At 38.1% G+C, this 25,203-nt stretch overlaps 1 protein-coding gene across 3 annotated transcripts in view; it reads left to right on the top strand.

Annotated features, from left to right (window-relative positions):
* The first annotated feature begins 436 nt into the window (after positions 1 to 436).
* Positions 437 to 25,203, top strand: part of map6a (microtubule-associated protein 6a) — a 35,464-nt gene continuing 10,697 nt past the window's right edge. The window contains exons 1-2 of one of the 3 annotated variants that reach the window (XM_084730541.1): positions 471 to 593; positions 731 to 1,498. In XM_084730541.1, the coding sequence (XP_084586667.1) occupies positions 795 to 1,498 (704 nt within the window). In that variant the 5' untranslated portion in view covers positions 471 to 593; positions 731 to 794. Of the gene's footprint in view, positions 1,499 to 25,203 lie in introns of all 3 variants that reach the window. The other 2 variants (XM_084730540.1, XM_084730542.1) reach the window with 2 other exon arrangements.

The raw sequence follows: 25,203 nt of genomic DNA, 5'->3' as shown, positions 1-25,203 counted from the left end.
CTTTTATTTAGTTTACACTGGGTCAGAATGTTTCTCATTTTTTAAGACAAAATGCTAACAAACAGCAAGATGTTGAGAGAAACAGAATCAAAGTGATGGCTGGACCAAAGAACGTCCCTCCTCCTCTTGTACCACTACGCAGTGTGCGTGAAAAAAACAACGCATCGTTCACGTTAATTTCACCGTGTTTAACAGCCTTATGTCGGAAATTGGTGTTCAAATTTCAAAATAAAAGACCAAATTGCGTGTGTACGGCTACAGGTATGCGACGTAAAGACAACATGCCATGCGCAACAGACACGCCTTTTGATGTCTTTTGTTTCCTTTTGGGTATTATGAGAGGTACACTATTTCATAAGAGTTTAGACCGCATCAGGGCTTTTAGTCTGCAGGTGAAAACGGAAGACTTTTGTTCCCCACTCTGACTTGACTCTTATTTTCCTCCCTGGCGGCTCCAATTTGTGTCTCCGGGATGCTGAGCAGGGGCAGGCGGGCGGGGCAGTTTTTCCTTGCAGTGCCCTGCCGTGGAGTGATGTAGCAGGACGTACGGGACGGAGCGGGCACAGAGGGGAGCAGAGCAAACAGTCAGCACGGTCGGTTTTTCATAAACTCGTTTAAATTAGAGTATTTTAGACGGACAATGGATTTATTTATCAGTCTAATTTAACGACAGCAGTGTTGGAGCCGTCGTGCAGGCTGACACACGGACATCTTGTTTCTCTCCTATCAGGACACCGGAGTGTAGAGACATATTTGTGCAGGTTGTACTGTAGTGGAGCTCCGTACAGCCCACCATGGCGTGGCCCTGTATCAGCAGGGCGTGCTGCATGGCCCGCTTCTGGAACCAGCTGGACAAGGCTGACATTGCGGTGCCTTTGGTGTTCACCAAGTACACGGACGTGTCTGAGATGCAGCACATCCAGCTGCAGCCGCCGCTCCACCCTCCCCAGGCCCGGGTCGCCATAGAAACGCAGCCGTCTCGCGCGGAATCCCACACCACGACGGCGGCACGCGCGCCGCGCAGGTGCGTCTCCGAGGAGCGCGTGTGCAGCTCGGTGATGCGCGAGGACTTTAAGCATTGGAAAGTGCGACCGGAACCGAGCTGTAAACCCAAGAACGAGTACCACGGCCCGGAGATCCCGTTCAACAGCGAGACCCAGTACCAGAAGGACTTCAAGCCCTGGCCTATCCCGAAGAGGTACGATCACCCCTGGATACCCAAACCGCCCACCGTCGACGACCGGGCACCGGACAGGTCCAGGCACGCCAAGCAGCACGCACCGCTGGATGCGGACAGCGGTGTGGAGAAGAGCGCGATCGCCGACAAGGTGCAGGAGAAAGACCTCCTCCAGGGGCAGGAGAGGAAAAAGAAGTCCAGTAAACAGGAGGGAGTGAAGAAAGTAGTCCTGAAGGTGGAAGGAGAGGGCAAAGGGAGGGCGGCGGCGGATGCTGTGAACAGGCAGATCAAACAGGAGATCTCAGCTGGCAGCTCGTACAAGTGAGTTCACACACTACGTTCTGTCACAGACCCTTCACACAGCAGCCATAATGACATGAAGTAGAGGAGTAAACTCAGATGTTAATACTGTGTATTTACAATGTTACTAATTAAAGATTTCTTTGCATTCAGGTGAAACAGAGTCAGTCACTGGAAGGGCTCTGCGCCACTAAATGGAACAGGACCCTAATCAATGTCATTAGCAACACCTGTTTCAGTGATGCTATTTTATGTAAATAAAAAAAAAAAACAACTAGTCCAGAGACCTCAGGTGTTTTACTAAGGGTCAGAATTGGTATATTGCTCATTGGTACTTTTCACACTCTGTAAATGCCTATTTAGAGAATACACAAGCAATTTACTTAAATGTGAAAATTTTTAGGGACTGTCCGAAAATTATAGTATAGTACAGTACAGTACTGGCAAGAATCTGGTGATATATGTATCACGGTACAGAGGTTGGGATTCAATATATTACAATACTATAAGCAAGGTGAAATATTGCTATTTTTTCATTATTTTAGAGGGGGACCATTTATGCCTTTATTTGATAGGACAGCTGAAGTTGAGACAGGAAAGGATAGTGGGGGGACAAAACATTGCAAAGGGTGCAGGCTGGAATCGAATCCACGGCCACTGTGGAGGACTCAGCCTCAGTATCGGGCGCACGCTCAACCAACTGAGCTACCAGGGTGCCCCATCCTGCCATTTTTTAAAATCTTAATTTAGGAACTATCATTGTATACATAACACACCACCATATACATAAAATCTGAGTTAAAAACGTTTATTTTTCATGCAATCAAAACGCTGCTAACAAGCAGATGGGGTTTAAATGCAACAGAAATGAACCATAACCATGAATCTTGTCTCTACTGTTTTTGAGAATCAATACAGTATCACAAAACATAATATCACATATCTTATTGTTTCTTTTATATACATATGTATGTATATATAAATATATATATATGTATATGGTGAGAAGACAGCATTATAATGAAGTACTGTAGTGCTGCAGAGATGCCCTAGCCTTCAAGTCTTGTTCTCCAGAAGAAAGAAAACATGTTTGTTTGTTTGGTACAGACCCCAAAAAACTGTCAAATCATCACAGTTTATTTTTAAGTCAAAATGAAAACTGTAATGCAAAAGTGATTATTCCCACTAATCATATTTCAATCACAAGATAAATTTTTTTTTACCAATCATTCAGCCCTAATATATATGTGTACATATGTATATTTATATACACAAAAATATTTTTAAAGCACTCGTGTAAGATTTAGTGGCATCTAGCACTGAGCTTGCAGATGGCATCTCACCTCACTCTCCCCTTCCCAATGTGTAGGAAAACATATGGTGGCCACCAAACCTGTGAAAAACATGACAGGCCCTCTCAGGGCTGGAGTTTGGTTTATCTGTTTTGGGCTACTGTAGAAAGATGGCTGATTCTAAGACAATGAAAACACAGCAATTCTTATTTTCAGTTGATTATACACCAATGTAAACATACTTATGGATATTATACTCCAGATTTACGGGGATCTATGGGCAGAATATGGCAGAAATTGAGTATAATACTCATGAGTATGTTTTTGTTACTTTAGGATTAGCCCCTACAAAGGGTGAGGGCACCACCATGTTCCTACAGTAGTCCAGAACATACAAACAAAACACTGGCTCTAGATTACAGTCTTTGCCTAAGTTTCCTTAGGTTCTCCTACACTCTTGGAAGGATGAGATGTTTGCAATCTGCAAGCTGACTAAATGCCACTAAATCGAAACACTGCATGCACCCCACCCCCGCAACCCCAATAATTAAGTAAATAATTAAACAGTAAATCTGTAGTAAACCTGTAGTAAATGGGGGCTCTGTCTGAGAGAAAATCTTTTTTTTTAAAGAAAATGGAGGTTGATAAAAAAAGATGAAGGTTTTGCTAATTGTCTGATTGCTGGCCTGATAAATGTGAAATGTGATTTGTTTTCCACAATACAGGACTTAACTGAGGGTGACTAATTTATGACTTAACAACACAAACAAACACCAAACACAAACAAACTGAGCGCTTGTTTTCTTGAAACAAGTAAAGCAGTCAAATTTCCCCCTCAGAAGGTAGTGGAATTAGACTGAAAGGTCAAGGTGGAGTTGTTGCCAAACACTGTTGATGCTTAGGTCCACAAGGCTAATCTCTGTCCTATTATGCAATGTTCCCGAGGATGATGAGGACTGGTGGATGGATGAGCATCAAGTCACGCATGTCACAATCAACTGCGCGCATGTCTCCTGAAGCTGTGTGTCGCTGGTTGTGTTTATGTTATAGGAGGGCTGCTGGTTGTGAGACTGTGAGATGTTTTGATTAATTTTACACTCCAGCCTTGTTTTTTGTTTTTTTTCCTTGTTGTTATTGCTGCTGTAATCTGGTTTATGTGGATATTTAGGGTTTTAGGAGCAGTCAGTGTTTTCTTCCATATCTTACCTTGAAGAGTCAGTCAAGAGTTTATATTTAATGTGATCAATAAAATATTTAATTTGATATACAGTATTCCCATAAAGGTGCAAGTTATTATTGTATATTTGTTATCGAAGAGTGCAGATTTGGGTTGATACAGATACTCTTGCTGAAGCGTGACTTGGCTGGCACTGGCAGAGGTGAATGGCACTGTGTGAGATCAGTGAGTGAGACTTACAGCTGTTTGGTGCCTGTGTTGTGGAGCAGTCAGCAGGGTGCAGCCCAGGGCACGTTCCCCCCACATGGCAGGAAATGGCTGCGCAGTGACAAGCAAAAGCCCAGTCAACCCTCTGTCTTCCTCAAAGCAGGTCAGCTGTGGGATAATACAGAGGATAGCATGCACAGTTACACAGCACACACACACACACACACACACACACACACACAGAGAAACATGTATGTTTTAGCCTTCTTGGTATCAATTTTTCATTACTGAATGAATATGCATAATTACACTGGACCATCACTGCACTTTAAACAAACAAAGGCTGATCTCTCAATTAAGGCTGTGTGCCACTGTTATGCTTTACATTAGACAAAACTTGTAGTTCATAAGTAGTATAAACATATCTAGATTATTGTGAGTGACACTAAATGATGAATGAGAAGCACTGTAAAAAAAAAACAACAACATTGAAATAACAGCCATTTATCACCAAAAATAAGTAAAGTAAAAGTAAAAACAACAAGGACACACATAGGACAGAATACCAAAATAAAACAGGAAGTGACTATGAAAAACCCAAACCATAAAAAGCATTAGATGACAAGCAACATAAAACTTCAGTACAGAAATACCAAAGATATATTTGAGGTGGTCGAGAACCGTAGCACAATTTCACTCTTAATCTCATTAGTTGGCAAAACAAACAAAAAAAGAAATCTTGACCTGGTTAACGGGATAGTTCACCCCAAAATTCAGCAACTCACACAATCTAGATGTTTAAATAGTACTGCAGTTGAGAGAAAAATTATATATTTTTGATTTTGTGGTGAACTGTTCCTTTAATGTGTTTAATCTCTGCATGTCAGTGTCTGTACATTTTGGTCAAAGATGGTTTTGTGTGCTTTGTCTTTTTATGCTGTTAAATAATGACCAGCAGAGAAACAAGTATTTTTGTACATAAATGATGTACGTGATCGCTTCACATCAGTTTCACCCAGTGAGCAGATTGGCCTGGTGTCATCAAGCATAAATGACAGACATCTGCTGAACACAGCTGTCTGACTTTTACACTCTAACCAGCACGATGATCATATCCTCATTTTAAATTAATATATATATGTCTAAACTGACAGATTTTTAAGTTGAGTCCTTGGCAGGTTTACTAAATGAACTGTCCTCCAACTGACCAGTTGATTAAAAAAAAGTAATTTATTTTGTCTGACTCTATTACAGCAATAAGATAAGTTTCTGTCTATATATATATGTGTGTGTGTGTGTGTGTGTGTGTGTGTTTGTGTGTGTGTGTGTGTGTGTGTGTGTGTGTGTGTGCAGCATAACTTTATTTATTCAGGTAATCTCATTGAGATCAAGATCTCTTTTGCAAGAGAGACCTGAGTACAGCATCAAGAAAGAACAACAAACAGAAGCACAGACAGAATCTCTAAATAGATCTGAAAAATAAAAGTTTGAAATCAGCCGGTCAGATGAGTCATTGAGGTTTTAAAATCCCTTTTCAAAGCACTTTTCTTAAGTTTGATATTTACCCGAGGGTTAACTAAAGTTTAACAGTCCCGAGATCCTGTCAGGTGAGCAGTGGTTTTTAAATCTGAGAAAAGAAGTAACTGTGTAATTCTCTGTCGTGCTGATAGTGAGAAGCAGCCTTCTTTTTCATATACAGTAGTATAGTGATATACTGTAAATAAAAGAGATAAATACAATATAAGATAAAAAACAAAGTACAAAGTTAAACTGTGTCAAGATGTTGTAAAGTAGAGCGAGCAGCATGAGAATAAATAATATCTCCAAGCACAGACATGATGGTAGACATCAACAACTTCAGGAAATATAGGTTTGGTTTTCCCCATGAGCTAAAGTGAGACTACTGTCTACTGTCTTAGCAGTTTCACAGGTATTTATAAGACTGGACCATTTCAGTTTCAGTTCCATTAGGTGAATGAACGGTCAGCCTGTTCTTACCTCCAGTGTCAGATACAGCAGCTTGGTCAGGGCTTCAAATTGTGACACTGTAGGTTCTCCTCTAGTGTCATTTATAGAGGTGTGGCTCTAGTCTTATGTTCTGATATGCTGTTGAAGTCAGCAGAATTGTCAGAGCAAGAAAGTGCATACAGAGGAGGTGGGTAGATAGTTGGATCAAACAAACACAGGACTTTCACCTAGGAGACAGAGGTTTGTATCCCATGTGAAACCACAAGTCACCAGTGACTTCTTTTCTATTCCTTCTTTAGTTATCTAACATGTGTAAGTCATGTTATATACATTAACTTACATAAGTAACTTTATTATTTTAACCCACACCCCATAATTTTTGTGCCTAAACCTACATAAGTAGTTTTTTTTTTTGCCTTTACTTTGAAAGTGTATCTGCCCGTTGCATATTTATTGTTGCCAACTTGACCAGAGAGACTTGTAAAATTAATGTTAGAGGGGTACCTACAATGTCATAGTTTGAAGTATGGGCCACTGACTGAGCTGCTATATCTGATAAGTTGGCAGGAACATGCAGTGTGGATGGGTTCTTGAAAATTCACGGCTCATTCCAAGGCAGTGGTTTTCTAATAGTTTAAAGGCATTTATTAGTTTCTGATTCTAGGAAAGTGGAGGAAAAAGACATTAAAATTCTCAAATACTGTATCTGTGAATTATCTCTAACCAAAATCACACACATTTAACGTATTCTATATGATCTCCTATTGATGGCTAGTACTGACCAGCCTATCTAACTCCAAGATGAGCCACCTTTATATTATTGGCTGCCACCTTTGTTGAAAATTCCAACAAAAATGCTGCGCTTTTGTTTTTGACACCAATACCTCTGTGCTGACTTCCATATTAGTGAAAGTTATGATTAAAAATGGTACTGAATTGGCCTCATGTAGAATATCTATTTTGATTACTAGTGTGTAATTCATTTATTTTACCTAAATATTTTAATAAAAAATATTTTTTCCAATTGCTTGTGACCAAGTAAGTCCAAATCAATACCAAGCAATATTATGTTTACTGCACTGGACAAACAAGACATCCCTCTTTATAATGGATTTTAGAGCTTCTTCTTATTATATTTATTACATTATTATTATAATTAATATTATAAATTTTTTTTAAATTAAAATTCAGCACTTTCAGACCCATGTGTTGGTACCTGCTCACTGGTCACAATGGAAAGTTTTTCTTTTCTTCATTACTCTTGTGCACAGAAATGCAGCTGAGTTTTTATTTTAAGCTCTGTGCCAAAATGAACCCTGTCATTTGTCACAACCTTTGTTTTATGTCTATTTCTTTATTCTTGATTTTAAAAAAAATGGATGGATGAATCATGTCAAATCATGATTTTGTCATTTAAGCAAACAGTGTACATTTTGCATGTCATGCATTCTCTCCAGCTGGGGAGCACACTCAAAACTAATGAAATATTTTTTCGTCTCCATTCACTGAGTGTCCCCTGGAGTCTCCCTGGGAAACCCCACCTACCACTTTGAATACCTTTTTTGTAAAGTAAGAAAGACACAACTCATCTTATTTTCAGATGATTATACACTAATGAAACATACTCAGGAATATTATATTCCATAGTTCCCATATTCTGCCAAGAATCTCTGAAAATCTTACACACTGGACCTTTAAGTGTAACTCTAGTTAGTCACTCCATATATAACCCCTGTAGCTGCATGCAGCTTCCATTAAGGAGCTACATTCACTGTCTATTCAAAGCCGGCCCTCCATTCCATTGTGCTGGTTTGCACCAGGCCAATTAAACATGAAGTCCTGTTGCCCTCAGCTCTATTTTCTGACGAGGACACTTGCTGTTTTTATGAACTTGTATTTATCCACAGAGAGCCAGCTGAACACAAAGGCTCCTTTCCTGCAGTGCACCTGGGAAATGCAAAAGGCAGCTATAGTTCTTTTCTACAAACCACTGTGTTAACTATTCCTTTTCTTGCCTGAATTGGTGCTGCATTTTCAACCAGCAGAAGCTCCATCCAGCCTTCCTCTGGCCGCCAACTTGCTGCATTATGGTTAAAGTGCCGCTTTTTTGCATGAGAATAAGTCTGAGAGAGAAACTGCTGGAGTCTTTGTTAGTGTTTTCCTCTGCTTCCAGCACTGCTGTACTAAACAAAGGCTATTCTTCATCTTGTCAGCTTTTTTTTGTTCCATCATGCAATGCGTGGCATCTAATAACAGACTTTCAAAGAGCAGATTGCAAAAGAGAATTATCAGAATGACAAACGAGAGTGGAGTTTCATCGCCAGCAGTGAGGCAGGTAATGCAGGTTCACTGAGTTCAAGATGGGAGAGAGGCTGAGGAGATATGAAATTTTAATTTTGATTTGGGTCACGTATCACAGCTCAACATTTTTCACAGCAGCACAACCTCTGGAGCTTCTTCTTTTCACGTTCTTCTCTCATGTTTCTCACCTGGGCATATTAAATCCTTCCTCTATCAGACAAGGATGCTCCATTGACTCTAAATGACTTTGTCTTTTATGTCACGTTTACAGAACATACACAGCGCCTGTGGTACCAGACAGTATGCTGTAAAGAGGCCAATGGATTCTGGTGGATTTAAAAATGATCCTCTTAGAGAGCCAGCAAAGCCTCATGTTCTTACTGACGAGCAGTGAATGCAGAAACACCCATTCTGCCTTAGCTCCGAGACAGGGAGACGGGACAAATCAGGGGAGAAAAAAACGGCGGGTTGTTATCTCACATGTCCCAGGCTAACTCATTTTCAGTAAAAGTACGCTTAGATTTGTTCCATGAAAATAAACCCAGTGTAGTTTAGTTGTGTGAGGTTGCCAAAACATAATCCTGATATCTCAGCTGACATCCAGGATTCATTTGTTGCATCAATTCAGAGCCCCGTCAGCTCAAGTTAACTGTCTTATGTAACCAATCTAATCTGATTTTATCATATCAGATTACAGTTAATTCACAAGGAAATACATTCAGGATATGAATGATGATAATTGTTATATGTTATGTAAGATACTGCAGACCCAGTAGCATCAGTATTAACTGAAAACCTGCACTTTGTGACAAACTGGCTGCATCATTAATGTAAAGCGCCCAACAAAAAGATAATGCATTAGTTAATAGGTAATAAGGCCTTTATAAGTCTTTATAAGCTGCTTAATAACATTATTATGGCATTACTAAGACTACAGTAGTGTTAATACTAGCATCATAAATGTGTTTATTGTCAGATAAGATAAGACATTCATAAGCACTTATTAGACCCTTACAGTCTGTATACTGGTTAAGAACAGTATGTGCTGTTGTACTGAATATCAACCCAGCTGTTATTCTACTGCAGTCACTCTCTCTGTCTCTCTCCAGTGGGATTTTTTGTTTCTTCGTTGAATGTCGTGGTGAAATACTTTGCTCCGCTCTCATCATATTTTAGAATGAATGAGTCAGGTCTGAGGTTCCAATTCCCCTCTTTTCCCCTGCGTTCAAAGTTCAAATGACTTTAAGATGCGCTGCTCTTTAGGTGAAATCGTGGGACGGTGAGTTGTTTTGTCTCTCCCTGCCCTTCTGATCTCCTTTACAACACCTTTGACACCTTATTAGCTGATGTGAATTCAGGGTCTTGCATTAAATTCTTTGAACGACTAACATTTAAAACAGCCCAAAGCTCCAGGTAGCCGCTGATGCTGTAGAGCTCCCCTTTTGTTGTCCAGACTGATCCATAAAACTGCCTCAAGACTATTCTTGGCAGACTGAAAGTTGGTGTTTATATTTGTGAGACTTAGGCATGTCTGAAAGTGGTTCGAAGCCCATGATGTTTGCCTTATGGTGTTAGCTTCATTTTGCTCTTCTCTAATTGTTTTGAGGTCAGCTAATGTCCTTCTTTCTTTCATTTTCTTTGTTCTCTTCTGACATCAATTCATAATTTACCTCAGATGTTATTTGTGTAATATCCATCTTTGCAGTGCAATCTGAGATAGGTGACGACAGTTAATGTAACTTTAATGTTTGGTTATAAAAGCAACACCTGTAAAGCAGAGTGAGGTACTTAAAAGTCCCAGTGCTGTAGGATACTATCAGCCCTCATGAAATGCCTCTTGTCCAATGAAATTACTTGTTCAAAACAAACTGCTGTATAAAATAGAATTACAAACACATTTGCAAACAAACTTACCTACTATAACCTATTATCTCTCCTGCCTGGCCAAAAAAAAAGTCACCACCTGGATATAACTAAGAAAATAGATAAGAACCTTGATTGTATAATTACTGCAGTGATTCATATGTTTCAGCTGGAAACAAATTATTGAAGTCTAACTGATGCAGTGAGCAGCTTCTCATTTCTGAAACAATCATGTCAGAAGACATATCCTGTGGTTGAGGAAGGTCTGTTTCAGAAGGCTCGAATTATTGACCTGCATCAAGCAAAGAAAACAACTAAGGAGACTGATGAAACTACTAAAACTGTGTTAAGAACTGTCCAACACATTATTAAAACCTGGAAGGATAGTGGTGAACCATCAACTTCAAGGAAGAAATGTAGTCAGAAAAAAATCTTGAATGATGGTGATCAGGGATCACTTAAATGTTTGATGAAATCAAATCATAAAAAATCAATAGTAGAACTCACAGCTGTGTTTAATAGTGAAAGTAAGAACATTTCCACACACAGTGTGAAGAGAAGTCAAGGGATTGGAACTAAACATCTGTGAAGCCTTAAGAAAACCACTTATCAGTGAGGATAGTCAGAAAAAAGGCTTCAGTTTGCTACAGAGCATAAAGATTGGACTGTGGATCAATGGAAAAACTCTGAGTCCAGAGTTACCCTGTTCCAGAGTGATGGGGGCATCAGGGTAAGAAGAGAGGCAGATGAAGTGATGCTCCCATCATGCCTAGTGTCTACTGTTCAAGCCTGTGGGGGCAGTGTTACGATCTGAGGTTGCTTCAGTTGTTCAGGTCGAGGTTCAGAAACGTTATGAGGTCAGTTCACTATGAATATACTGAATGAACAGGTTTTCTTCTTCCCTGATGACACGGACAGATTCCAAGATGACAATGTCAGGATTCATGGGGCTCAGATTGTGAAAGAGATGTTCAGGGAGCATGAGACATCATTTTCACACATGGATTGTCCACCACAGAGTCCAGACCTGAACCCCACTGAGAATCTTTGAGATGTGCTGGAGGAGACTTTACACAGCATCTGACTCTCCAATCATCAATACAAGATCCTGGAGAAAAATTAATGCAACTCTGGACAGAAATAAATGTAAGCTTATTGAAACAATACCATAGTGAATGCATGCCATAATCAAAGCTAAAGGCGGTCCAACAAAATATTAAAGTGTGACTTATTTTTGGCCAGGCAGTGCATCATTGATAAACCTTTACAAAGCTTTTGTTTGTTTGTTTGTTTGTTTGTTTGTTTGTTTATTATTCAGGGGGTGCACTTATTGGACAGTGGTAGCCAGAGAGACAGGAAAGGGGAAAATTAATAAAAAGCTTTACTAACAAATACGCTCAAATCAGCATCTTAAAAACATTCCTTCACTACAAGATTTACAATGGTTGCTACCATAAGTGTAAGGGTTGTGTTTGTTGTGTGTTTCTAATAGAAAATAGAATAGATTTTCAGTTTTCAAAGGCACTGTGAAGGCCCAGTTACTGACAGTTATTACTGAATGCCAAACACGCCTGTGAAATGTGTGTCTTTTGTGATCCAATAAGAATCCACTGTAATACTATAATATACTGTTAAAGCTCTGTGTAGCCGTTTCCATTGAGCCACTGGCTGAGAAGCTACAGAGCGGCTGTGAGATGGAGATGAGGCCAACAGATCCCAGTGGAGGGAGGGAGTATTGACCAGAAGCCAGGCTCTGACACAACCAAGAAACACTGTGAGGAAGTGAAGCTACAGTATTGTGCGTGGGCACATTGATTGCCTGGAATACTGTGAGAGCAGCAGGCCAGCTTTTTATCTCAGGCCAGCACTGGTGGAGACTTAGAGCCACAGTCGCACAAGTTAACTGCTCACAAGTTTGTCTCAGCAGTGGTAGAGCACAGATGTATTTATGGCTTACAGAATTTCAAAGTGCTTTCTAACGCAGAGCCACACTCAAAGTCTGTTTTACACTGCATCTATATATAGACTTTAGAACAACTGATATTTTGAGTTGAATAACAGACAAATCAGTGTATTGAGGAAACAACTACAGTAACACATAATGCAATAAAATGTGTTGTCATTCTCATCATCAGTTTTTTTGTTATTTACTTTATTATTACAGAGCTTGTGTTCAGCATATGGATACTCTGACATATTTATATACACATTTTTTGCAAATACAGTGGAAACTTCTATCAGTGATCATGTCTGTCCTGGTCAAGTTAGTCACTATAAGTGGAGGATTATTATATTATTATTATATTATATTCTCACTCTTATTGGCTGTTTCAACCACTTGTCAAATTACTGTACAATTATTACAATTATTCATGTTGTCATGTATGAAAAGACCCAATATGAACACTGTTAGGAAAATACTTCATCACTGTAAGCAAATTATTTAAACAGTATTTGTGTAGGAAGGATTTTATCCCAGACTTTTTCATCCATAGAATTCAGATTATTATATTATCCTGTTTTTATCAATAACATATACATGTAAGGGCATTTTAATGTTGTAGTTCATCAATGTGGAGCCAGCTGTAGTTACTTTACTCCTGGGCAGAGCATGACATTAGATCATATAAGTATGTCTTGTGTTTTTAAGTTTAAAAAGTAACTAAAGCTGTGTAGTGTGGCATAAAATGGATACAGGGCCTCAGTTGTGTTCTCATCAATAACAGGGAATATGTTAAGATTACAATGCTGTATCTGTGCTGCATATTTTGTTTCATATGCAGTAAGCAGCAGCGTGACATGGACAGTGATGAGAATTAAATGTTGGAAGCAAAGATCTTATTTTGTCCATTTAAGTCTGGAAACTTCCTAAATTGCTCTCCGATGCGATTTTCAGAAAATATAACTTGTCTCTAAATCTTCTAGACAACTGGCGCAAAAGGGGAAAGTGCAGCAGAATAGAAAGCACTGATTTCTTAAGCAGTGGACATAAATTGTCAAAAACAACCTGTTTTCACATAAGAAGCATATAAAACGATCAAATATGACAATAATAATAATAATAAGCCAATAAAAAGCTTTTCATTTGTTTTTCTCCATTATAAAGACACTGATAAGACTTTATTTGAAGTAGTGTGCATAAGACTGGCGTGACACCATCATAACCATGACATGACTTTGTAAGAGTTTATAATAACTATCAATAATAAACGGTCAATTGTAGAGCTGCAATAACTGATTGATTATTAATCAAGTATAAAATTAATTGCCTAACTATTTTGATAATCAATTAATTGGTTTGAAGCATTTCTTTTTATGAAACAAGTGAAAAATTCTCTAAATTCAGCTTCTTAAATGTGAATATTTTCTGGTTTCCTTGCTCCTCTCTGACAGTAAATGAAATGTCTGAGTTTTGGACAAATCAAGACATTTGAGGACGCCGTCTTGGGCTTTGGGAAACACTGATCAGTATTTTTTACCATTTCATGGAGCAAACAACTAATGAATCAATGGAGAAAGTGACTGACAGATAATGAAGATAAGCTTAAAAGGAATGACTTAAGAAATAGGTCCAAACATGTGGAGCATGAGCATGGACGTACTGATAAGATTGTGACAGGATTAATTAATTAATTAATTGAGAAAATCATCAACAGATTAATTGACAATGAAAATAACAGTAAACTGATAGTTAATTAAACTTAAGTTAAAAGTTGTTTTACTGGTAACAAATAATAAAACGATCAACCAATAATTACCAGTTATTAGTAATCCTATATTTTATGTTATTTTATCATTAGTTTGTATAATATAAAATAATTACTTTATAAAATATAAATAGTATCATGTCTTTGTCATGACAACTTGACATTAACCAAGACAACATAATTTGTCATAAACATGTCATAGTAACCCTAATTAACAACCTTAAAGAAAGTCTTTAGCTTTGTGTGGTACATCACATTAAACTGTCATATGTGGTTGGTTTTGACTTCAGCTGTTACGACACCATTATAAATGTGATGTGAATATTTTCCTTGACTACAGTGGTACAGTTTGGACTTCACATTAAAGTGTTATTACCAGTGGTGGAAGAAATGCTCAGATTCTTCAGTAAAGAAGAAGAAGTAAAAATACTGTAGTCTTACAATGTTTGATTACAAGTAAATTTTTGCATTCAAATGCTACTTTAGTAAAAGTATTTAAGTAATATCAGCAAAATGTACTTGAAGTACCAGAAGTTTCTTTTCTTTTTTTTTTTCTTTTTTTTTTACCAGTATTATTACAGTGGAAACCTCTTATAACATTCATGTTTTGGAACTTTTTTTCAGACTTGGCACAAATGACCCCTCAAGGTTGAACAAAATATTAATATAATTATACCAAAATATCATACAAATGTCTAACTGGATAAAAAAACAAAGTGATGACATTTTATATCCAAAAGGCCAAAGGTCAACTTCACCGTGTCATCATAATCTTCAGCTCTCTATCAGTCCTCTGTCCACCTTGATTCTAGTTTTTCTCTATTTTTCATGCAGATTATCATCTTTTACCTTCACCTTGACAAATCTTTCCAGAGAAAGTGTTCTGACTCTTGTTGTACCTCTGAGAGTAAATGATGACAGAAGAGATTATTGACATTTAATAATCAGCATTTATTAAAGTCAGACCATTCAAAAGTTGTTGTTGGAGTGGGGAGAAGGCTAGCATGCAGAGCAGGTGGTTGGTGGTTTAAGGAGTCCACGTAAAGCTCAGAATCAGGGTTGCTTGGGGAATCAATTTCAGCCTGTAAGTCTTTCTTTAGGTCAGCTAGCACTGCCAGATTCCGAGTAATAAGGGGGAAAAACAAAAATCTTGGCCCTTGACAAAAAGGTACTCTCCATTAAGGAGTAAACAAAAATCCTTCACCTTAGATCTGTGCATCCTTGGATGGCTGAGTGCAACTGCACAAACTCACAGCATGCCTTCTTCAACTCCTCCACAAGAGACAAATCTGCTGGGTCCATTCTGGGCAGTTCATACTGTTATGTTTCACAAGGTGGAGGACCCAAATACAGACGACACAAGACAGAGGGGAGCAGTTCAAATAGGTTTAATGAAAGAAAACAAAAGAAACAACAACAACACTGATCCAGGGAGGTAAAAATCCAAAGGCCAACAAAACAGATTCCATAAAAGACAAACTAAAACAGTATGTCAGTGGAGCAAGACAATTTAATCCTGAATGCACAAACAACTTTCCTAAAAGGGAATTAACAAATAAAAAAAGTTATCAACGCAATCAACTCACATAAGTGATATTTACCTGCAGACATCTAACTTTGTGTATTCCAGAGAAAGACAACTATTTTTTCTCGTTGCTATAAAGTTTGCTGTCAGTATTTTTCCAGTTATGCTGTTTGACAGTTTAGTCAAAGGTGATCAGTCAATACTTATCATGGACGTGTTGGTAGACAAAATGAAGAGTGGGTGCTTCTCCTCTGTTTCCTCTGAAGCGGGCTGTTGATCCGTCCTGCAGGTGGACTGCTTCAGTCAGCCAGGTCCATTCAGCCTTGTAGTTTTTCTGTCCTGTGGATTTCTGGGTGAAGGTCAGAGTCGATCTGTCCTCTGGCTCTGCTCAGTTAGTAAAGTCACTGACTGGAGAACACGACTTGTCATAATGGAACAGAACTCAACAATTGTACTTGTGGAATGTCAGTGTTCTATGTCCATATATGGTAGATTTACACACATGCACACGCACACACACACACACACACACACACACACACACACACACAAACAATATATAATTTCATGTATGTTTTCAGTGACAGATGGTATGCTTTTGTATATTCATATTTACATTCACTTTTTTTTGTAACTTTTTTTTTTTCATTTATTTAAATTAAAAAAACAACGAACATGAGGTTATCATGGGTGTTACATTTAAAATCTCAATACATTTTTCATACATCATAGTATAATGTCATACTATTCTAAACAGAGTGCATACATAATCCATTTTTCCCAGCGTTCAATACATTTCTCCAACTCAAGTCTTAAAAAAAAAGTAAGTCTCCATACAGTAGATTTCTTTCATTGTCCCCCACCACTGGGCCAGTGTTGGAGGATCAACTTGCAACCATATTTCAGGTTATAGCTTTCCTACTACTTGCCAAAAGTACACTTCAATATGTATTTATCCTTGTGTATGAGTGTTTCAGGTATTTTACCAAAGTACAAGGTAACGAAAGAGTAATCTAACTCCACCCCCATTTTTTTGTTTCCCTCCAATATGACTGGATTTTTGAACAGGCCCAAAAGACATGAAAATGACTAGCCATAGAGGTTCCACGTTCTCTCCAGCAGAAGCCCCGGCTCTGTGTGCCTGTTTGCAGTGCTTTTATTTTAGGAGTAATAAAAAATCTCACTACATTCTTCCAGCTGAACTCTCTCAGCAATCTTGAATTTGTGGTTGCTTGACTGTCACATATTTCCATCCAGGTCTCCTCTGATATTTGTGTTTCTGACTCTCTCTCCCATTTTTGTTTGATGGGTATCGTAGAGTGATGTTTAGAAGCTTGTATACTTCCATATATTCACTCTTTTTTTTGTATGCATCATGAAATATAGAAATCAGGTTGTATTCATTTTCCTCTTTGATTTGTAATTTTTTGGTATAATTAGGTATCTATGGAAGTCTTGCTTCTCCAATCCAAATGTGTCTGAAATTGTCTTATAACTCTGAAATTCATTGTTTGAAGTGAGTGAACAGAGAGAAGTGATACCTCTCCTAACCCACTGTTTGAAGACCCCGTCCAACCTAGCAGGTTCAAATTCTGGATCATATGCTACCCAATTCAGGACCCTAGTATGTTTCTCTATTTGTAACTTCCTCAATACCTTGAACCACAGCTTAAGGGTGAATTGAGTCCAGTGATCCAAACTGTTATAATGTCTTTCAGCTTGGCTTTGATTTCCTATTATTGATTGTATTGGAGTATCTATCTGTGTAACTTCCAAGGATTTCCATTTAGATTTATAATTTGGGGCACACCAGCAAACTAAGGGTTTCAATTGCGCCGCATAATAATAATAATCTTGTAGGGACGGTAAAGCTCTACCTCCCTTCTCTTTTCTCAGTTGCAGTGTCTTGATCTGTACCCTAGGTCTTCTGCTATTCTAGATGAACCTTGAAATCCATCCATTCCACTCATCAAATTGTTTTTGGGGTACCTCCAGAGGCAGTGACTGAAAGAGACAGAGGAACCGCGGCAACACGTTCATTTTGATTATTTCTGTTCTATTACTCATATCTAGTGGGAGGAGAGTCCATCGAGAAATGTCAGATTTTAGGCCCTATCATACACCCGGTGCAAAGCCATTGCACTGCAGCTCCATTTACACATGGTATTAAAATGTCAGCTGTCTGCAAATACATTATCCAGATAATAAACAATACCATCATGCCTTTGCATTTACATCTCATATTTTTTAGGCACTCTTGTTATCCTTGTTGAGATCAGATCAGAGCGCAACCTGTCTAAATTTTGGGTGGTGGAAATTTTACAAAAGCACACACATCCAAATGTGATAGTAGAAGCTAGATCTGAACAATTAATTGAAATTTCATTGACATCGCAATATGGTCTACTGCAATTTTCAAATTGCAGGATGCCCAATATTTGCTTAAATGATTGAATTTTGAGTTGTTGAGTTAAATTTTATAAAAATTTGTGAGACACTATCTACGACATATTAATTATTTATCCCCTCTTGTAAATTTGGCAAACATAAAAGTTATTCATTTCTTTGTATAAAAAAATATTGTGTCAGTTTGTTGCGGTGTGTCATAGTACAGGTGTATAGGCTACTGTGTGACACACTCAGTTTTTCTTACTGTATCTCACACATTTCCCTCATTCCCAACCCAGTATTGGGTGCTTTCATGGCACATAATAGACACAGAATCAGTAACAAGTGGTGTGTTTCTTTTAGCCGTCTCACTTTCTAAATTTGAACAATAATCGTTTTATCACTATTTTACATTATGCACAGATGTGGGATTTATTTGATTATAGCTTCCATAAATAGAAGTATGTGGGACACACACAGTATAATTAAAGTAAAAATGAGGGTACTGCAAGGATTATTTGTTCATATTTTCATGATGCTGTATGCTGTGTGTAGCATTCCTGCGAGCTGTTAGAGAATATGCTTGCAATCAGAGTCTTGATTCACAATATTGATTTGGGGTTCTCAACACAGTCTGATTTCCTTTCTCAATGGAAATCCTTTACTCAAGTCAATTTGATTCGACTTCACTCTAATCCTGGCTGCTTTCCTGTGGCCTGCCGATAACCCCACCTGTCATCACGCTTCTAACTGTGAGACAACTAGTGCAGCTGACACTGTTTGATCCCACAGTACAGACTTTTTTTTTTCGGGCATTTTCTTTTTATTCTTTTTCCTCTTATGACTCTCCCTCGGTCAGTGGTCCAGATTGTGCCATGTTCGAGCAGGGCTGCATGAAGCTCAGCAGTGCTGTACCCTGGCGTGGGTCCACCCCTGTCAGTGCCAGTGTTTGGTTGTAGTGATGAAGCCTTTCTCCGCACATCCCCTGCACCACAGCGGGTCAGCGGGGTCAGCTGTCCAAAGCAGCTTTAGTCACACAGCAAGAAATATCAGGCAGCATGATAGCATAGCCTGTACCTCAGTGACTCACAGAGTGGAACAACGTCTTCCAAAATAATAAAGCAGAGAAGACGCAGAAACAGAAAAAAAGTAAGACAGGAGAAGAGTTTTTGAAAAGTCATTTCATTTTTAAGCAAAAAACTTTTTGTAAATGTTGGAGCTGTTTTTTTAATTAGATACTGAAGTAGTCATGAAGATGTGACTGTTAGGGTTGGGTGATGTCTGTCAAATTGGCATTATACCAATGGCCGCTGCCCACATCTGTAACTTAGTTGTGTTCTAAAAAGAAAATTACAAATGCAAAATTGAGTTGTTGTACAATAAACAGCAATAGCAGATTCCTTTTATTTTATTTTCCACGTCAGAAAGAGTCTGAGGGGACACACGTCTCAAATACAGAAGGTATTTAAATCACAATGTTACGATGGTAGAGGGCTCAGTGGTCGATCCATCACGATTGGCCCAACCCCAGTCACTGTACTGTAGAGGGTCCTTCCAGGAAGTTACGATGTTGCAATCGCAACAATTTAAGCAAATTCAGCCGATCTCTGTGAAAACTGCACAGCCTTACAATTTGGCCAAACTCAGCAACTTTTCCACAAATGTGACATCATACATCTACGTCTCAATGAACACAGTCAGTGTTTTGTTTTATTATTCACTAGATTTCATCATTCATATTTTTTCATTTTCTCACAGGTACTAAAAAGAACACATTTTGTCATTGTTATTGACATCTGTCAATGCTCTGTGCACTTCTTAATTGACAAATAAAGCAGATTTTGTTTGAACATATATTTGAGTTCTTTTACTTGTGAGCCTTTTTGATGACGTTACTCAGAACACTTTTTTTTTTGCAGTGAAATCAGGTATTTTAGGCTGCAACTATCCTAAAAACAGCCAACAAAATCCTGAAAGGACTGTGGTGGCCTGATACAGTAGATGCTATCTGACCTCAAACAGGACTTCTTTTTTTTTTAAGCATAAAGCAGCACAATTTAAAATTGTACCACATCTGGTGTTCACCACTTTAATTGGCTGCTACATAACAGTCTCAGAGGACTGGTAGTTTTTGTTTCAAACAGCAGTAAACTTTTTTTTTTCAGAGCAGCCATGTGGAGAAGAAATAGCAGGGTAAACACAGGTGTTCTTAATTCTATTAATTAAGGTCCCATTACTGTAATGTAGCAGAGCCTTTGCAGTGAGACACTCTGTCTAACCTAAAGTGAACAGGGCCTTAATTAGCATCAGTGCTAACACCTGTGTTTATCCATTTCATGTCAAAATGGCTGCTGTGAAAGAAGCATTTCTACTAACAGGAGGTTCTTACAGTACACTGAGGCGACATTTTCTTTTAAGTTCATCTACATGTTGTGATGTAACTCAGCATCAGTAGCTTTGCCCTTCAGTGAATACTGTATGGATTACAATATGATTAACTGATCATTTGATAAACAGAAAAGTATTCAGCAACTAATCAATATAACTGTTGCAGTCATTTTTCAAACAATAATGCCAAACATTTCTGTATAAAATGGGGATTTGCTGCTGGGTAACTATGTGCTATAGTGTAAACCTCATTGGTTTTTGGCGTGCTAGTTGGAATAAAAAGCAATCTGAAGACATCGCTTGAACTTTAGGAAATTGTGATCAACGTTTCGCACCGTTTTCTGACATTGATTAATCAAGGAGATAATCATTTGTTGCAAGACTGCGTTATATTGAGGAGTGTTTCTGGTGATTCGTCCAAACATACAGTACATTAGCAGAGATATTGGTTCCACTTCTCTGACACAGTTTCAGCAGATTTTACACATCAGAAGTATTGCAGAGTTGTTTACTGGATTGCATCATGTAGAAATATGTGCCTCTGTGGCTAAATACTTAAACATTGTTTTCTAATGCACAAGCAGTGAGCTTCATGACAAGTGTATCTAAATCAACACGTCACAACTCTTCTCCAGTACACCATGATTAATTTACTCAACATTTTCAGCTGCTTTGCCCTAATCAAAGTGGTGTCAGAGGTCATTGATAGGATAGATGTGTTCTGGTCAACTGCAGATTGACACTGAGATTTGTTAAGATCATTCATAAATATAAATGGAAGAGACTTGAGCATACAGTGTTTTTGAAAAAAAAGATTGAAAGATTACAGAATTAGCTGCTTTGTACTGAGAAATTTAGATTGTAACTGTGCTTTTTTTCTCACAGTCCCAAGCTTCTGCCCATTTTATCTTGAATCTCTAATATTCTCTAAACTATCTATATTCCTCTCAAGTGTTGTCGTTCTTTTTTTTAGCTCAGTGCTAACAAATAATGTGAATTCCAATTGATGTGCTAATGAAAATTAGCATTGCAATTGTGCAGAGTACAGTTTTCAGGGGCTCTGATCATTATAATTTATTCATTTTTTTTATTGCACCAGTGTCATGAGCAGGATCAGTTAAAATCTTTTTCAAGTATTTAATTTACTACTTTTATATGCAGCACAGCAATGATGCTGCTGAATTAAAACTCAGTGACTCAGTGACTGTTATGCATTGGTTTTGGAATTATGAATCATGATATACAGTCTCAAAGGGTGTGATTCAATTTTTCATATGGTCTAATATTAAAAAAAAAAAAAAAAAAAATCACAATATTTGTAGAATCACAATACTTATCAAATCTTATCAAAACGATCTAACAGATCAACTCCTGTAAAATTACTGTTTTTGTCAAAGGAGTCTGGTTGCTTTGCAGAGAGAAATATATGGCTTATATAATTATGGTTTCTGTTGGAAAAGGTTTTATGGCAGCATTGTAAAAGGGGTGTAAATATGCTAAATATAGCATACATTTAAACTAATATATATTTTTGATTTAGATAAAATACATTTTGCTGCTGATGCTGTTCACAGCAGTATATTTTTTAGCTCCTTACACCAGCACTCCTGCTGCTTCTCCAAACTGGGAGAATGTGGCCGACCATCTACTGTAGGAAATACACTATGGATAAGTACCTCGTACTACCCCACTTCAACATGTCATAACTATCCTTTTAACTACCTCCCGTGACATTGAACAGTGAGGTAATATTTCCAGAGCTGAAGGGGAGAGCCTCATGTGAATGTCACACTGTTCTGTTTTCACTGTCAGGATATGTACAGTAGCTTGATGCAGCAGATGCAGCTCTGTGACGTTTTGAGCACTCATTTTTAAACAAGTACCAAGTACACACTGACCACAGAGACACAGGCCTTATTGTTACACAGTCATATGTCTATGAATAGTAGCAATGTTACTGTAAAGACCGGTGTTTCACACTGTGAACCCTGTGTGCACTCACAATCTGTCTCTTTCTCTGTCTTTCTCTCTCTCTCTTTCTCACACACACACACACACACACACACACACACACACACACACACACACACACACACACACACACAGGCCCTGTGGTGTCATGTGGGTGCTTTATACCGTTGGCCTTGGACTTTGTTGTGTAACCTGTCTTTGCATTGTGGCTTCTTGGCCCAGTCGAGCATTGAACGTGGACTTCAGTCTTGTTATGTAATGTCTCTGTGTGTGATTTCCACCTCTCCTCTGCAGCACTGGAGGGGTTTCTGTATTCAGCAGCTATGTCACTCTCACCAGCCTTCATATCATATATAGACTGCTTTTCACATTATTAGACATTAGACATTGAAAGTTAAAGGGTTTTGATTTTTAATTGAAAATATGCTGAATAATTTATAAATGTTACTTGTCTTGTTCACGAAGGTTAAATGAAACACTTGAGCAACTTTTATAACATATCGTGAAAGTCATATTTTTAACTATGATAGCAGCATGTCTCTACTTTATGAATTAATTTCCTTTAATACCATCATCAGGGCATCATTTTAATTTGCACAGTAGGCTGGTTTGTGATCAAATATCTGCAAAACTTAAGACGTACCATCAGCCTCAAATGTAGTTTGGTTTAGTGCTAATTAGCAGCCTAATTACAGCCTCACAGAGCTGCTAGCTCGGCTCTAGACTCCACATTTTGTTAGTCTTGTCCAGAGATAAGGACCAAGTTATTGTTTGCAAGTCAGAGGAAGTCTCAAGTTTTTGAGATTGAGTCCCAAGTCAACTCCCATGTCCAAAAGTTTGAGTTTTGAGTCTGAAATGATTTTCCAGCCTTGTTGTTTTACAAAGTTGCTGAGCAAATAAGCTAATGTTAGGTAAGCGTTATCTTGCCAACTATGTGAAAGGGACAGTTCACCCCCAAAACAAAAAGACATATTTTTTCTCTGGTCTGTAGTGTTGTTTATCCATTCACATTGTTTTGCTGTGAGTTGCAGAGTTTTGGAGATATCGGCCACAGAGATGTCTGCCTCCTCATGAATATAATGAGACTAGAAGGCACTCAGCGAAGTGAGGTGTGCCAAAAAACATACATTTGAAAAACAACAACAGCAGTGTGTCCAAAAATCATGACCTGGTTACTCAAGATAATTCACAGAGCTTGTGAAAAGAAAGTAGCTACTTGTTAATACATAAAATAGTTCACAATAAGGTCTGTCGATTATTTTGAGTAACCAGGTCATGATTTCTGTAAAGAGATACTGCTGTCGAGTTTTTCAAGTGTTTTATTATTTATTTTATTTATGTTTTTGGTGCTTTGATCACCACAAGCCGATTTAGAGAAGGCAGACGTCTCTACAGCCATTAGAAACTCTGCAAATCACATCAAAACAGTTTAGATGGATAAACAGCACTACAGGCCAGAGAGAAAATACGTATTTTATATTTTGGGGTGAACTGCACCTTTAATATAAGCCCTGACTTATCATTTTTTGTGCAACTTCAAATGCCAAACAGACTTGAAATTGCTGCATCTGTAAATTTCAACCCACACTTTTTATACTGCAAATCATTTTTGTTGACCACAGTATAGTTTCATTGCGTGATGGATTTGAGGATTGTGGAAAATTAAGTGTTGGACTGCTGGGAATGACTAGTGTTAATGTGAGTTGATTCAGGAAATGAATTTATCCATGGCATACTTTTTAAATAACATACCTTTTAATATTTGGGCTTGAGGGTCAAAAGTTTAAGTTCAAGTGAAGTAACAAGTAGTTGGTGTTAAAGTCAAGTTGCAAGATTTTGTCAAGTCAAGTCTAAAATCATCAGATTTGTGATGATCCAAGTCATGTGACAGTCCACACCTCTACTCTTGTCCGAGGTATATTCACCAGTAGTAACAACATAAACACAACTAAACAATCACAAGATTATAAACCTCATAAATCCTGTAAATCCAGTGCCTCACTCGACTTGTTGTTGTTCATCGTTTCACTCCCACATGCTGTCCCATGACAACCCACCACAAGAACACATGAGGTCATATCCCAGCTTTCACACCGCAATTCACAGTCAGACACCTCAGCTCCAGTCGTTACGTTAAAAGATGTCAAATCGATGCGCCTGTCCCTGCTACATGCATTACATTAAATAGGATCACATGGTCTCCAAGGTTGTTTCCATAGCTGCCAGTTATTGATTTCATGTCTTTCCATATGAATTGGGCTTACAGTTTGTTCTAATGAGGCTCTGGTACAGCAGCCAGGCCTCGTCTGCTCCTCAGAGATGTTGCCCAGCATGCACTTTTTCTTTACAGAGACTTTTCACTGAGCCTTGGATACAGTTGTTTGCTCTGAATTGTGCTGCGTTGGGGGGTGGAGAATTTATGTGTTTGTGCCTGTAGTGGAGCCACAGGGGACGACTGATAGGTGTCATCTGACTGGCCTAAATCAGAGTACTGTCTGTTTTCCATTGTCATGAGCTACAGCATCATGGCATCCTGTTACAGCACAAGAAAGACATTATAAAAACTAGTTTAACGTCTGAATGAAAAAAGTGGGGCTAATGTCATGTTGGGTATAAGTGTACATATATTATGTTTCTTCATAATTAATGACATTTTTAATGTTGGGTTATAATGTTGACACTTTCCATTGTTTTATTTTCTATCATGTAGAGCTGGGTAATATATTGGTATTATGTCGATATCGATATGAGACTAGATATTATATTGTTATATCTTGAGAAGGCCTAAGTGTTTTCCTGCTTTGTGATGTAATTTACCAGACTGTTCTATCTGTTGTATTATTTGCCTTTACCCATTTATTCTTTATATCCACATTATTGATAATTCTTTATTTATCTATGCATTTATTTATTATTTAAAATTAATATTTTTAATGTTA

Source organism: Lutjanus erythropterus, chromosome 11 (genome assembly GCF_056507025.1).
Source record: "Lutjanus erythropterus isolate fLutEry1 chromosome 11, fLutEry1.hap2, whole genome shotgun sequence".
NCBI lineage: Eukaryota > Metazoa > Chordata > Actinopteri > Lutjaniformes > Lutjanidae > Lutjanus > Lutjanus erythropterus.
Note: the sequence above shows the minus strand (reverse complement) of the source record. Positions and strands in the feature narration are given on the sequence as shown.